Source organism: Gossypium hirsutum, chromosome A10 (assembly GCF_007990345.1).
Source record: "Gossypium hirsutum isolate 1008001.06 chromosome A10, Gossypium_hirsutum_v2.1, whole genome shotgun sequence".
In the NCBI taxonomy this organism is placed as follows: domain Eukaryota; kingdom Viridiplantae; phylum Streptophyta; class Magnoliopsida; order Malvales; family Malvaceae; genus Gossypium; species Gossypium hirsutum.
Window position 1 is genome coordinate 112,717,643 of NC_053433.1, and position 12,790 is coordinate 112,730,432.

The following is a 12,790-nucleotide window of genomic DNA, read 5'->3' on the forward strand; positions in this document are numbered from 1 at the left end:
CATGCAAATGTCCTTGGTGTATTTCAATCTTTGAACTTTTGTAACATGTGACTTGTATTTGATTTGATAGCAACCTTTTGATTAGCTAAGGTTAGCCAAGTACTTAGCAGTTTTTAGTAGGTTTTAGGTTATCATTAAGTTGATTTTACAGCTTAGTTACTTTCACAGCAAGTTTTGTTTTTTACCAATGTAATTTGAACTACTTATGTATATGGCATATTGCTTATTCAAGTAATGAAGTTAATCTTTTCTGCATCTGATTTTTGCTTCAGTTTTTCATCTTTCAGCACAAATTTTAGTTCTTTTAATCTTGTTTGTGATTCAAAACTCAACACAACTTTATAACAGTACCAACAGTCAATAACAATATGTTGAAGAGAAAATCAACAAAATCTTTTCCAGCTTCGGCGTATAGAACCCTTTGCCCTTTTGTATCTATCAAAAGGTTCAAGCTCATGGTGGTTGCAGTGTCTAAGCCCTATACTTGGAAAGCAATGAAAGGACTCATGGGAATGGATAGCCAAAGCAAATATAAACAAATGGAGCAGAGGTGATTACAAGAGATTCTTACAACTACTTTCAAGGTTATATCTATTATAACATACATATGGTAGAGAATTTTTTACTTGGGTAAGGGTGATCCAAGCCTTGCTCAATTTAGGCATTGTTTAGATCCCAAGATTGGAGCTATAAATAGAACATTTTGGGGAAGAATTTAGTGAATAGTTGATGGTAATTGGACTGACATACTTGAAGTTCAATTTACAAGAATAAAACAAGTTAAGAACATAATCCATCATTTATTTATATTGAAGAGCATAAACATCATTTCCAGTATAGAAACACAATTGCATGAACACTAAACCACTTAATTTGATACTTTAGTTTCTTCTTTCCCAAGGAATAAAACTCCTATTGGATTGCAATGTTACTAAAAAGTTTAAGCCAATGTTTATTAAAAAGGTAAAAGTACCATGGAAGCCCTAGGAGTCAGACTGCATTTCGCCCCCTCAACTCAAAAAATGAGTAAATTAGTCCGTGTACATTAGATCAAAGAGCAAAACGGTTATTCTATTAAAAATTTCTTCCATTTTTCGGTTAAAAATCGGTCCTTATATATTAGCATGAGATACACGTAGTACACTGTATGTAAATGTCTGCGTCAGCCACACCAACTTTAAATAATAGAAATAGATAATTTTTAATAGAAAAAACTAATTTACTACTTGATTTAACATACAAAGATTAATTTACCCATTTTATAAGTAAAAAAAACAATATAATTTGACCCCTAATATAAAGGCTTCTATTATACTTTTACCTATTAAAAGCAGACAGTGTCAAACACTATAAAAATAATTAAGCTAAAATTTGAGGGGCCATTCCAATGAAAGAATTAAGCCTCCAAAAATAAGCGTAAGCCAGTCTGGACCGCGAGCACACGGTATTCTTTAGTAAAAGGCGAAAAAATAGTTCGTTCTATGCTCACCGCACGGCTCCATATTTTTTTATGCCCCTTTTGCGCTTTAATTTATAAGAGTTGGTTGAATGCTCCTTGTCTTCTTCCTATGATGTGGGATTCTGCTCTTTTCTACAGCTTTTAAACCGTGGCGAATTCTTATTTCATTCTAATTTGTTTCCATACAGACAGTGAGTAAACGAATATCAGTACATATGCATATTCAATTTTTTTTCATTTATGTTTTTGGTACATAACTTTTTCATACATTTTATTCTAGTAACACTGAATATACAGTAAACAGTCTGTGAAACAATAGATTATTGGTTACAAGGGTGTTAACAATGTTGTACAACCAGGTGAATTGTCTCAAGATCATTTCCAGATTCGGTTTACCTGCAAATAATAAAAAATATACACTGAAACAATCTATAGACTCAAAATAAAGAGGAAAAGATGTTAGGGTAAATTTGCTAAATAACTTTTTCGTAAATTTGATTCTAGTAATACTGTCTAATATGTGATTTGGAATTGATTTATGATATTCTTGTACATACTTAAACTTTGGAATATTGCAGGCTAATCTGTTTTTTAGATCAATCAATTGATTTATTATCTTGTATCAATCTCTTCTTTATATGAAATCTGGTATGCTTGTTCTAATACTTATAGAGGCCCTCTAAACTTTCCTTTTCTCAAAGTATTGATAGGGCCATGAAATTGCAACACTAATAGAAAGTATGAGCCAGGTTTGGGATGAAAAAGAAGAAAAGGGAGAAGATTAGCTTGATTTGGTATCTTATCATATGCTTGACTTAGATGTGGTTTAGAGATTGGTTTAGCACTAAGCTTTGCTTGGATACAAAGATAGGAATATTGAATAAGGTTTGAGCCTTTGAAGGTTTGAATCATCCTAGCAATTAAAACTCAAAAGCAATAAAAGATAATCTATCAGTACTCATAGGTTTGAGCTGTCATATTTTTGAACCAGACTTGACGAGTGCTACATGCATTTATTAAGTAAACAATAAAACAACTTATAGAGGAAGTTTATGATTATCCACACTCCAACGGGGAGCTACAAGATTGCAGTACTAAAATAGGTTAAGAGTCGTTAAAACCACACCATTATTACATAGAAGGATTCTCATACAAATTGAAAATCAACCAGCATGTCCTATATCACGATTGAATGTACTCCAGAAGAGTTGCTAGCATCACTTTCACCTGCCTTCTTCTCGAGGAACGCATCAGTGAGCACTGTCTTGGACTGCAACGATGCCTTCAATAACTTCACACCCTATTTGCAGAAAAGCAAGTTTCAAACCAGTGTTGTATAATCACAAATAAAAGAGGCTTACTGTTGAGCATAGACTGCAATGCAACAGAAGGCCATGATGCAGACCAGCAGCTGCAGGAGACCAGCATTCAAGCAGGACCAGAAGTAGCTTAATTATTTTGTTTACTTTTTGTTCATTTTGTAATGCCATCCAAGCTAAATATAACTAGACTTTTAGAGTTGTTAAGATTTGAATTGATGGATGTAATGGCTAAAAATTGTTCAGCTTTCTTTTGTATTACTTTAGTTGGCAACTTGCCAAAATAGGTGGGAGCAGTTACAAGTTTAGGTAACTGACATTCTAATTTTGTAACTCTTATATTTTCAAATGAAATGAAAAGTAATAGCATTCCATTCAGTTACATTTTTTGCTTTTGAGTTTTCTGTTCTGTTTCTGCTTGCTGTTCGAGAGCTTATGCTCTTGGTGTTTTCATTTGTTTGATTTGCTGCTGCCATTGTTCCAACACTTACATTCTTAAAATTTCTCACTTGTTATGTAAAGAAGCAAAAGAAATGGGATTATTTCTTACCTTATCTATTCCTATATCAATGGTTTTCTCTTCAAGAACCCCTACATCCTTGATATTGAACTGTTTGAGTAAAGTGATACAAGAAATGGCTGACATAGGCCTTATAGCAAGATCATCCGTGATCATGTATGTAATAACCCCTTTCACATAACCTCCCTCATCAGTAGGTGAATCCTTCTTTTTTGGATTAACAACTTTTGCGATTTGGTTCATAACATTATTGCAGGAAGGACAAATGGATTTAGAATCATTTGCCACATAGAGACCGCAGCTGCTACGATGGTAAGTATTAACACACCTATAAATTCCGGTGGGTTTTGAGTTTGACGATTCGACTGTTGGCAACAAGGGAGGCACATTTGCAGCATTGTCTGGAACTATAGGCTTCAAAAGGGTGTCTTTGTTTGCTGTTGGCTGAATGTAGGTATCATTCATATTCTCAAGGCTGTCATAAAGGTTTCCAAGGGAACCCACCATCTGTTCTTTGGTGAGAAGCCTTATGACAGTGCCAACAGGTAACGACAGAATGTTGAACATAAAATCGACAAAATCTTTTCCAGATTCTGCAAATAGAACTGTTTGGCTTGTTGAGTCAACGAGAAGCTTCAAGCTAACAGTGTTGGTAGCCATGTGGTGGATACAGTTTCTAGGCTCTTTATAATGGCTTGGCTAATGGGGATGGGGTGGCCCTAGCAAATATATGGATACTTTTCTTCATTGGATCTCAAAAAATTGAGTTGAAGTGAGTAACAAGGATTCTTTCCCCTATTTTCAAGTCTCATATAGTATTTCTATTATAACATGAAAATGGTATAACTTTTAGATCATTTAGCTCTAAGTATAGGGCTAAGGTTTTCAACTTCAAGGGAGATTCGATACCTGCTCAAAGAGAGGTATAAATTTACGAACAATTGCAATTTTTGCAATTCCTTCCTTGAACAGATATGGCTACCTGCTTTAGCATGAAATCCAAGTATTGCTTGGATCCCAAGATAGGTTATTATAAATAAAGGTTTGAGGATTACATAAAGCCATAAAGTTTCAAGTTATACTATTGGACTGACATGCTTGAAGTTCACTTTACATAAATAAACAAGTTAAGGAACAAGAAAATATTCTTTTACCTCATTAACTCCCACAGCAATGACTTTCTCTTTAACCACATCCTTGATGTTGAACTTGTTGAGCAAAGTGATAATAGATTGAGTGGGCAGAGGCCTCACAACCAGATCATCTGTAATCATATAAGTTAAAGTTTCCTTGACAAAACCTCCCCCAACCTTGTTTGGCAGATTCGCAAAAGTGAAATTACTGTCCATAACGCTGGTACAGCAAGGGCAACGGGATTTTGGAACATTTGCCATATTGTGACAACTGTTGGTGTTATGAACAATGAGCAAGCAAGTTCAGCTGAGACTTGAGCAACAAGGCTCGAGACTTGCAGAAGAAACAAACTGAATTCAAGAACAGAATTGAAAACAAAAGCAAAGAAAAATGGAGAGTATATGGAAGGAAATCTGATGAAATTTCATTCATAAAATGAATAATGGCATAATGCCAATACATAAACCAAGCATTCAGATTGTCAAAATCAGTATATGGTCACCCAATCAATACGTACTACCACTAATATATTGAAACTTGGTAAGCCAACCTTGTACACATGAACAAAGCTGAATTAACAGCTCAATCACTATCAAATTACATCAAACATCAAACTAACATAGTTCAAAATGAACTAAATTACATTACATCAAACTAAGGTTACAAAATGAACAAAAAATCAACAGCTGCACTTGCTTCAACAGCTCCTGCATGGCTCGGACTGCATGGCCTGCTTCTTGACTGCTCCTGGTGCTACATGCTGACCAAACTTCAACAACAACTGTCTCTTGGATAAGAGCTAGTACACCTATAAAAATTGGTGTAAGTTGGGGGTTTCATGGATGGCAACAAGGGAGGTACATAAACAGCATAGTTAAATGCTTGTGGCTTCAAAAGGATGTCTTTGTTTGTTGCTGACAACATGTAGGAATTGCCCAGATTTTCAATGCTGTTGTAGATGTTTCTGATGCAAGCCGGCCTTCCTTGTTCACTAAGGAGCCTTATCACGGTGCCAACAGGCAATGACATGATGCTCGAAAGAAAATCAACAAAATCTTCACTTCACCAAAGAGAAGCCTGTGGGATTTTGGGTCTATTAGAAGCTTTAGGCTAACTGTGGTGGGACTAGGAGTGGGGGCTGCCATGAAAAAAATACTAATGATAAAAGGTGAGATATTCACAGTACTTGAATATAGTTACTGCCTTTATAATGACTAATGAGAATTGGATGGCCTAAGCAAACATCTGACTACTTTTTCTTCATTGGGTCTCAAACAAATTGAGTTGAATTGAGAAATAAAATAAGGGATGCTTTAATTTTCACCATTTTCAAGTTCCATATTATATTTCTATTATAACATACAAATGGTAGCTCTAAAAAGAGCTAAGATTTTTTGACTTAGATGGGGTTTAAACATTGGTTAAAAAGTAAAAACCAAGTTACATACAAAAGAGGCTTCGAAGACTAGCAATTAAAACACAAAAGAGGCTCAAAGGATCCTCATACAGACTGCTAAGGTTTTAAAAAAAACCAATGAGCATCCCTTCTTAGACCGGGACTGATAAAACAAACTTGCAAACTGAAAATCGGCCAGCATTTCTTATATCTCGATTGAATGTACTACACCAGCAGAATTGCTAGCATCAGTTTCGCCCACCTTCTTCTCAATGAACACATCAGTGAGCACAGTCTTGGACTGCAAAGATGCCTTTAGCAACTTCACACCCTATTTGCAGAAAAGCAAGTTTAAAGTGTCATATTATCAACAATGAAAGTTGGTCACATTCTTAGCATTCACGTTTTAATATGGAAAGTAATGGGGTATGGGTATGCTTAAATTTGTCTATTTTTTCTCATAAATATGAGGATCCTACCCTTAACCCGTATATTACTTAATATTAAGGCTGCAAAAGAAATGGGATCTTACCTCATCGACTCCTACATCAATGGTTTTCTCTTCAAGAACCCCTACATCCTTGATATTGAACCTGTTGAGTAAAGTGATACAAGAAATGGCTGACATGGGCCTTACAACAAGATCATCCATGATCATGTATGTAATAACCCCTTTCACATAACCTCCCTCATCAGTAGGTGAATCCTCCTTTTTTGGATTAACAACTGTTGCGATTTGGTTCATAACATTATTGCAGGAAGGACAAATGGATTTAGAATCATAGGAGACATAGAGACCACAGCTGCTACGATTGTAACTGTTACCACACCTGTAAATTTCGATTGATTTTGATGATTCGGTTGTTGGCAGCAAGGGAGGCACATTTGCAGCATTGATGGACGCTATAGGCTTCAAAAGGGTGTCTTTGTTTGCTGTTGGTTGAATGTAGGTATCGTTCATAGTCTCAAGGCTGTCGTATAGGTTTCCAAGGCAACCCACCATTTCTTGTTTCTTCAGAAGCCATATGACAGTGCCAACAGGCAATGACAGAATGTTGAAAAGAAAATCGACAAAATCTTTCCCGGCTTCAGCAAATAGAACTCTTTGGCTCGTTGACTCGACCAAAAGCTTCAAACTAACAGTGTTGGCAGCCATGGTGGTAACACTTTTGTAAATACAAATCTCACAGATCTTTACTACAACGTCTAGATATGCTTTGCAATGTCTAAGCTCTATACCGAAAGCAATCAAAGACTAAAGGGATCTGGATAGCCTTAGCAAATATATAGCTGGGCTCAAGCAAATGGAGTTGAAGTGAGTAGTAAGGGATTATTTTCACCACTTTCAAGTCACATATTATATTTATTACAAGTTTGTAACATACAAGTGGTATATATTTTTAGATTATTTAGCTCTAAATAGGAATAATACTTTTAACTAATGGAAGTTTATAATAGGTAATGACATGATGTTAAAGAAAAAATCAACAAAATCTTTACCATCTCCAGCAAACTGAAATCTGTGGGATTTTGAGTGTATCAGAAGCTTCATGCCGACAGTGGTGGGACTGGTAGTGGGGGCAACCACGAAAATATGCTAATGATAAAAGGTGAAATAATCACAGCGCTTCAATATTGTTACTGCCTCGATAATATTGGCAGTCTTATAGTTTCAGTTTATACGGTTGGGCTGACATGCAAGAATAAAATAAGTTGAGGACATTATCCGTATATCTTCTATTTATATTGAAGAGCATGCCATCATTTCCATCCTAGAGACAATTGCAGTGTTAGGAGTAACTGTCTTACGGTTAGTTGGTTAGCTTTGTAACGTCTTCAGTTAGTATAGTTAGCTGTTAGCTGGTGTAAATGTATTAAATACCAGATCATTGATTGAGAGATACAAGTCAGAATATTCTTCTTTTTCTTCCTTGTTTGTAATCTTTAGCATGGTATCAAGAGCCAGATTTTTCTTGGCTTAGTGTTTTTTTTTCTCTTCTTCTCTTCTTGTGTTTTCATGGCCACAGATGCCGTACCAGCAGTCGATACTCCACGTCACTCTTCGAATACAGGAGAAGCAGTCAATTCGCTGGGTCTTGGTAGTGGTTCACCAACTGTTCATTATTTTGCTAAGCATGATACGATCAAGCTTGCTGCGCACAATTATCTGTTGTGGAAGCATCAACTTTTGTTGATTCTTGAAGGGTATAGTCTTGAAGGTTTTGTCTTGGGCACGATTGCTGTTCCTCCGGCCTTTCTTGCTGGCAGTGAGGGTCAACTTGTGGATAATCCTGTCTTTCTTGCTCATAAGAAGCAAGATAAGTTTCTTGCTTCTTGGCTTTTGTCAACCGTTACTGATGAAGTCTTAGTTCATCTTACAGCTGTTAAAACCAGCTTTGATGTTTGGACTGCTATTGAAAGGAGATTTGGCGCCACCTCTACACTCAAGATTTCGAGTATGCGTCATGCTTTGTACTCGATCAAGAAGTCCAATCTCACCATCACAGAATACTTATCCAAGGTGAAGACGCTTTGCGATAACTTAACAGCAGTGGGTAGTTTTGTTGAATATGAGTCTGTCCGTGTTTTTGCGTCTGCAACTCCTATTCCTTTGGATCTGCTCACTGACATGCTTCTAGATTGTAAAGAAAGACAACTCGTTTTATTGACTGATGTTCCTATGCAAGCCAATTTGGCTACTCAAAGTTCAAATCATGTCGATGGTTCGAAATTCTCTCAGTCTCAGGAATCTAAGCATGAGCACAAAGAGTCCGGCCGAGGTTGGTCTCGTGGAGGTTGTAGGAACTGGTCTCGCTCTCGACCTCAGTGTCAGTTGTGTGGGAAAGTTGGCCATATTGTTCAAAATTGCTATCATCGTTTTGATGAAAATTTTTCTGGAGTTACTCACACTCCTTCAGTCAACTATCATCAGGTTCACAATTCCTCTATTGCTCATTGCTGTGGCTTATTTTCTCCAACATCTGCTATTTCTTATCCGATCCCTCCTAGAGCTCCTACTCCTTTCCCCTCAGATCAACTTTGGTATCCCTATTCTAGTGCCACCAATCATATTACACCTGAAGCATCCAACCTCCCTACTGCCTCTCCCTACACAGGTACAAGTCATGTTATTCTGGGAAACGGTGAGTCTGTTCCTTAGATAATGTAGGATCGTTTACCTTCTTGGCTGGTTCCAGACTTTTGCGGCTTCAGAATGTTTTACATGTTCTTTCCGTATGCAAGAATCTGATGTCTGTGGGTCAGTTTGCTAAAGATAATGGTGTTTATTTTGAGTTTCACCCCTTTCTATGTTTTGTGAAGGACATTCAGACAGGGACGACTCTACTCGAGGGCCACATGCATGAGGGTCTCTACCGATTTTAGTTTTCAAAGACTTCTTCCACTAAGGTCCCTTCTGCTCAGACTTTTTGCTCCCTGTTGCTGAACAAAGCTCAGATTTTCTCCTCTTCCTTATGGCACACCAGACTTGGCCATCCCTGTAATGACATGCTTGCTCGTGTATTAAAGTCCTGTAATGTGTCTTTTAGACAGAATTCTTTGCCTCATATATGTACTGCTTGTCAGCTTGGGAAGGCTCACAAGCTCCCTTTTGGTTCTTCTCGTACAATATACTATTCTCCTTTTGAACTTGTGGTGACTGATGTTTGGGGTCCTGCACATGTGTCTTTCAATGGCTTTTCTTATTACGTTTCATTTGTTGACATGTTCAGCAGATACACTTGGGTTTATTTTCTCAAAAGCAAGTCTGAAGTGCTTCCGTGTTTTCTTAATTTTTATCAACTAGTTCGAACGCAATTTGGTCAATCCATTAAAATGCTTCAAATCGACTGGGGAGGGGAATATTGTGTTTTGTCCAAGATATTTTCTTCTCTCGGTATTCAACACAGGGTTACTTGTCCCTACACCTTCGAGCAGAATAGGGTTGCTGAAAGAAACCACAAGCAGATGTAGACATGGGCTTATCCCTTTTAGCTCTGTCTGCTATGCCTTTAAAGTTCTGGTATTATGCTTTTGCGCATGCAGTTTATTTGATCAACAGACTGCCTACACCTGTTCTAAGTCAAGTTAGTCCGTATAAGACACTTCATAAACTTCAACCTGACTATGGTTTGCTCCGCGTCTTTGGCTGTGCCTTTTTTTTCAGATCTCAGACCTTTCAACTAGTACAAGCTACAGTTTAGGTCCCAACGGTGTGTGTTTCTGGGTGTTGCTCCAAATAGGAAGGGTTATCGGTGTCTTGCTCCCAATGGTCAGGTTTATTTCTGTTGACATGTTAGATTTGATGATGCAACTTTTCCTTTTCATGATGCTGGGTTTTGTTCTCCTTCACAAATAGTTCCTTCAAGAGCTCTTCATCAGCAATCTGTTCTTCCGGTGGTTGTTCCTGGAGTTTCTTCTAGTCCCACTGTCACAAGGTCAGCTAGGGACTCTCCTGAGGTACCGTATTGTGGTCAGTCTCTCCATAGTCGTCCTTGCTCGTCTTCTTATTCTTTTGCTGATCTCTCAGCAGTAGCTCCAGCTCCTGCAACTTGTGTTCAGTCTGAGTGTCCCCTTGTAGCTCCTCCAGTTGTGAGTTTTCACCCTATGCAGACTCGCTCTAAAAGTGGAATTTTTAAGCCCCGAGTGTTTACTTTTGTTCTGAATGAGACAGAGCTCGTAACTATCACTGAAGCTTTTCACAGTACTGTCTGGACTGCAGCTACGCAAGCTGATTATAATGCCTTGGTCGCCAATCATACTTGGGATCTCATGCCTTTACCCGATGGTCGACGTGCAGTTGGGTGTAAGTGGATTTTTAAAATCAAGCGGCATGCAGATGGCTCGATCGCACGGTACAAGGGCCGACTAGTGGTTAAGGGCTACCTTCAGGAAGCTGGCATCGACTTCCAAGAAACCTTCAGCCTTGTGGTAAAGCCTACTACAATTAGAGTTGTTCTTGCATTAGTTGTGTCCTTGAACTGGCCGCTTCGCCAAGTTGACATTAACAACGCGTTTTTGAATGGTGACTTGGGTGAGGAAATTTATATGGTGCAACCACCAGGGTTCGAGCAACAAGGGCCGAATGGGGAACACCTCATTTGTAAACTAAGAAAAGCTCTTTATGGTCTTAAACAAGCCCTTAGAGCTTGGTTTCACAAGTTGAAAGATTTTTTGGTCGCTGCAAGGTTTGAAGTGTCCAAAGCTGATAATTCCCTCTTCATCCTTCGTTCTGGATCACAGCTACTCTATGTTTTAATCTATGTTGATGATATAATCATCACTGGGAATGATTCTAGAGCTATCAATCAGTTTGTTGCTCAACTCAATGATGCGTTTTCACTGAAGGATCTCGGGAAGTTGAGTTACTTCCTTGGTATTGAGGTCAATTATGGTTCCGATGGTGTGTTCCTTACTCAGAGGAAATATGTTCTAGATCTTCTCAAAAGAGCATCTGTGGAAAGATCCAATGGTTTGCCAACACCAATGGTCACTACGTGTAAGTTATCTGCTAGTGAAGGTAATCCTGTTGAGGATGAACATCATTAGAGAAGCATTGTTGGTGTTTTGCAGTACGTCGTCATCACTAGACTAGGCATTGCTTAATCAGTGAATAAAGTCTGCCAGTTCATGCATAAACCCTTGGACTTGCATTTCAAAGCTGTGAAAATGATATTGCGGTATTTACAAGGGACACTGAACTATGGGTTGCAGTTCACTCGAACCTCAAAGTTCTTACTTGAAGGCTACTCCGATGCCAGCTGGGGGTCTGATGTTGATGATCGTAGATCTACCTCAGGTTTTTGTGTGTTTCTGGGTGAGAATCCCATTTCCTGGAGTTCTAGGAAATAGCAGGTTGTCTCCTGTTCTACTGTAGAAAATACATGAGTGTTGCTCACGTTACTGCAAAAATGGTGTGGATTCAGTCTTTACTAACTGAGTTATGTGTTCCGATTAGCAATAAAGCGATGGTATGGTGTGATAGCTCGGCTGTAGTTGCAGTAGCCGGGAATCCTGTTATGCACTCTAAATTCAAACATGTAGAATTAGACTTATTCTTTGTCAAGGAATTGCGAGTGGATAGTTTCAAGTCAGACATGTATCTGCTTCAGATCAAATTGTAGACATATTAACCAAGCCACTGCTAGAGCCATTGTTCACAAAGTTTTGTCATCTACTTCGGATTGGTGCTACAAATGAGAGTTTTGAAGAAGTTAAAAGTTGACAAAGTACGGGGCATGTTAGGAGTAACTGTTTTACAGTTAGTTGGTTAGCTTTGTAACGTCTTCGGTTAGTATGGTTAGCTATTAGTTGGTGTAAATGTATTAAATACCAGATCATTGATTGAGAGATACAGGTCAGAATATTCTTCTTTTTCTTCATTGTTTGTAAACTTTAGCATATAAGAACACTTTTTTTTCTTTTTGAAGAAAAGAAACACCACATTTTCAACTCTGTAAAAAGGTTTCAAAGGAATCCCACCATTCCATTTTCAGTAGGTACACTTATCTCAGTGCTGTCGAAACCATTTTTAAATCGAGTTTTGGAAAATGGGAATCGATTTTAAGAAAAACGAAAACGGGAGTCGCCACCAATCTTTTTAGGTGTGATTGGATCACCTTATAAAATGTTTTGTTTTAAAACATTAATTTTGGTCTATGAAAGTCGAGAAAACGGATTCGGGAGTCGGTTATGTACGAGGAATGGTTAGCATCCTCGTAACGCCAAAAAATTGGTACCTAATTGATTATCAAGTGTCTTTAATGTCGAAAATTTGAAAGTTTTAAGATGCAAACCTCTTTTAATTAGAATGTCTCAATTTTGAAAATTAAGGCTCACTTATTTCAAACGAGTCAAAACATCACATCCAGTAAGTTAGGACGCAACATTTTAAAACCTTCGAAACTAAGCTCGTCTTTCGAAAATTTCTATCTCGAAACAACAAAATGCCATATCCAGTAAGT

At 37.8% G+C, this 12,790-nt stretch overlaps 2 protein-coding genes and 1 non-coding gene across 3 annotated transcripts; all 3 read right to left on the reverse strand.

Annotated features, from left to right (window-relative positions):
* Positions 1 to 1,040: 1,040 nt before the first annotated feature.
* Positions 1,041 to 3,958, reverse strand: LOC107895843 (uncharacterized). Its single transcript, XM_016821059.2, has 2 exons — positions 3,329 to 3,958; positions 1,041 to 2,759 (listed from the first exon to the last, which is right to left on the reverse strand). The coding sequence occupies exons 1-2, from the start codon at positions 3,956 to 3,958 to the stop codon at positions 2,637 to 2,639; spliced, it is 753 nt and encodes a 250-aa protein (XP_016676548.2). The 3' UTR covers positions 1,041 to 2,636.
* LOC121208979 (U5 spliceosomal RNA) lies at positions 1,382 to 1,498 on the reverse strand. Its single transcript, XR_005904098.1, has one exon. It is a non-coding gene; the product is annotated as a U5 spliceosomal RNA (small nuclear RNA).
* Positions 3,959 to 4,892: 934 nt separating the features above from the next.
* Positions 4,893 to 7,164, reverse strand: LOC107897786 (uncharacterized). The gene is made up of 2 exons (XM_016823358.2): positions 6,361 to 7,164; positions 4,893 to 6,159 (listed from the first exon to the last, which is right to left on the reverse strand). Exons 1-2 carry the CDS (start codon positions 6,982 to 6,984, stop codon positions 6,034 to 6,036), a joined length of 750 nt encoding a protein of 249 aa, XP_016678847.1. The 5' UTR covers positions 6,985 to 7,164; the 3' UTR covers positions 4,893 to 6,033.
* Between the last annotated feature and the right edge of the window lie 5,626 nt (positions 7,165 to 12,790).

Coding starts and splice junctions, on each gene's coding strand:
- LOC107895843 (XM_016821059.2), bottom strand. CDS start 3,958: ATGGCTACCAACACTGTTAGCTTGAAGCTTCTCGTTGACTCAACAAGC. Junction 2,760..3,328: donor TTGATATAGGAATAGATAAG/GTAAGAAATAAT, acceptor TTCTGCAAATAG/GGTGTGAAGTTATTGAAGGC.
- LOC107897786 (XM_016823358.2), bottom strand. CDS start 6,984: ATGGCTGCCAACACTGTTAGTTTGAAGCTTTTGGTCGAGTCAACGAGC. Junction 6,160..6,360: donor TTGATGTAGGAGTCGATGAG/GTAAGATCCCAT, acceptor TTCTGCAAATAG/GGTGTGAAGTTGCTAAAGGC.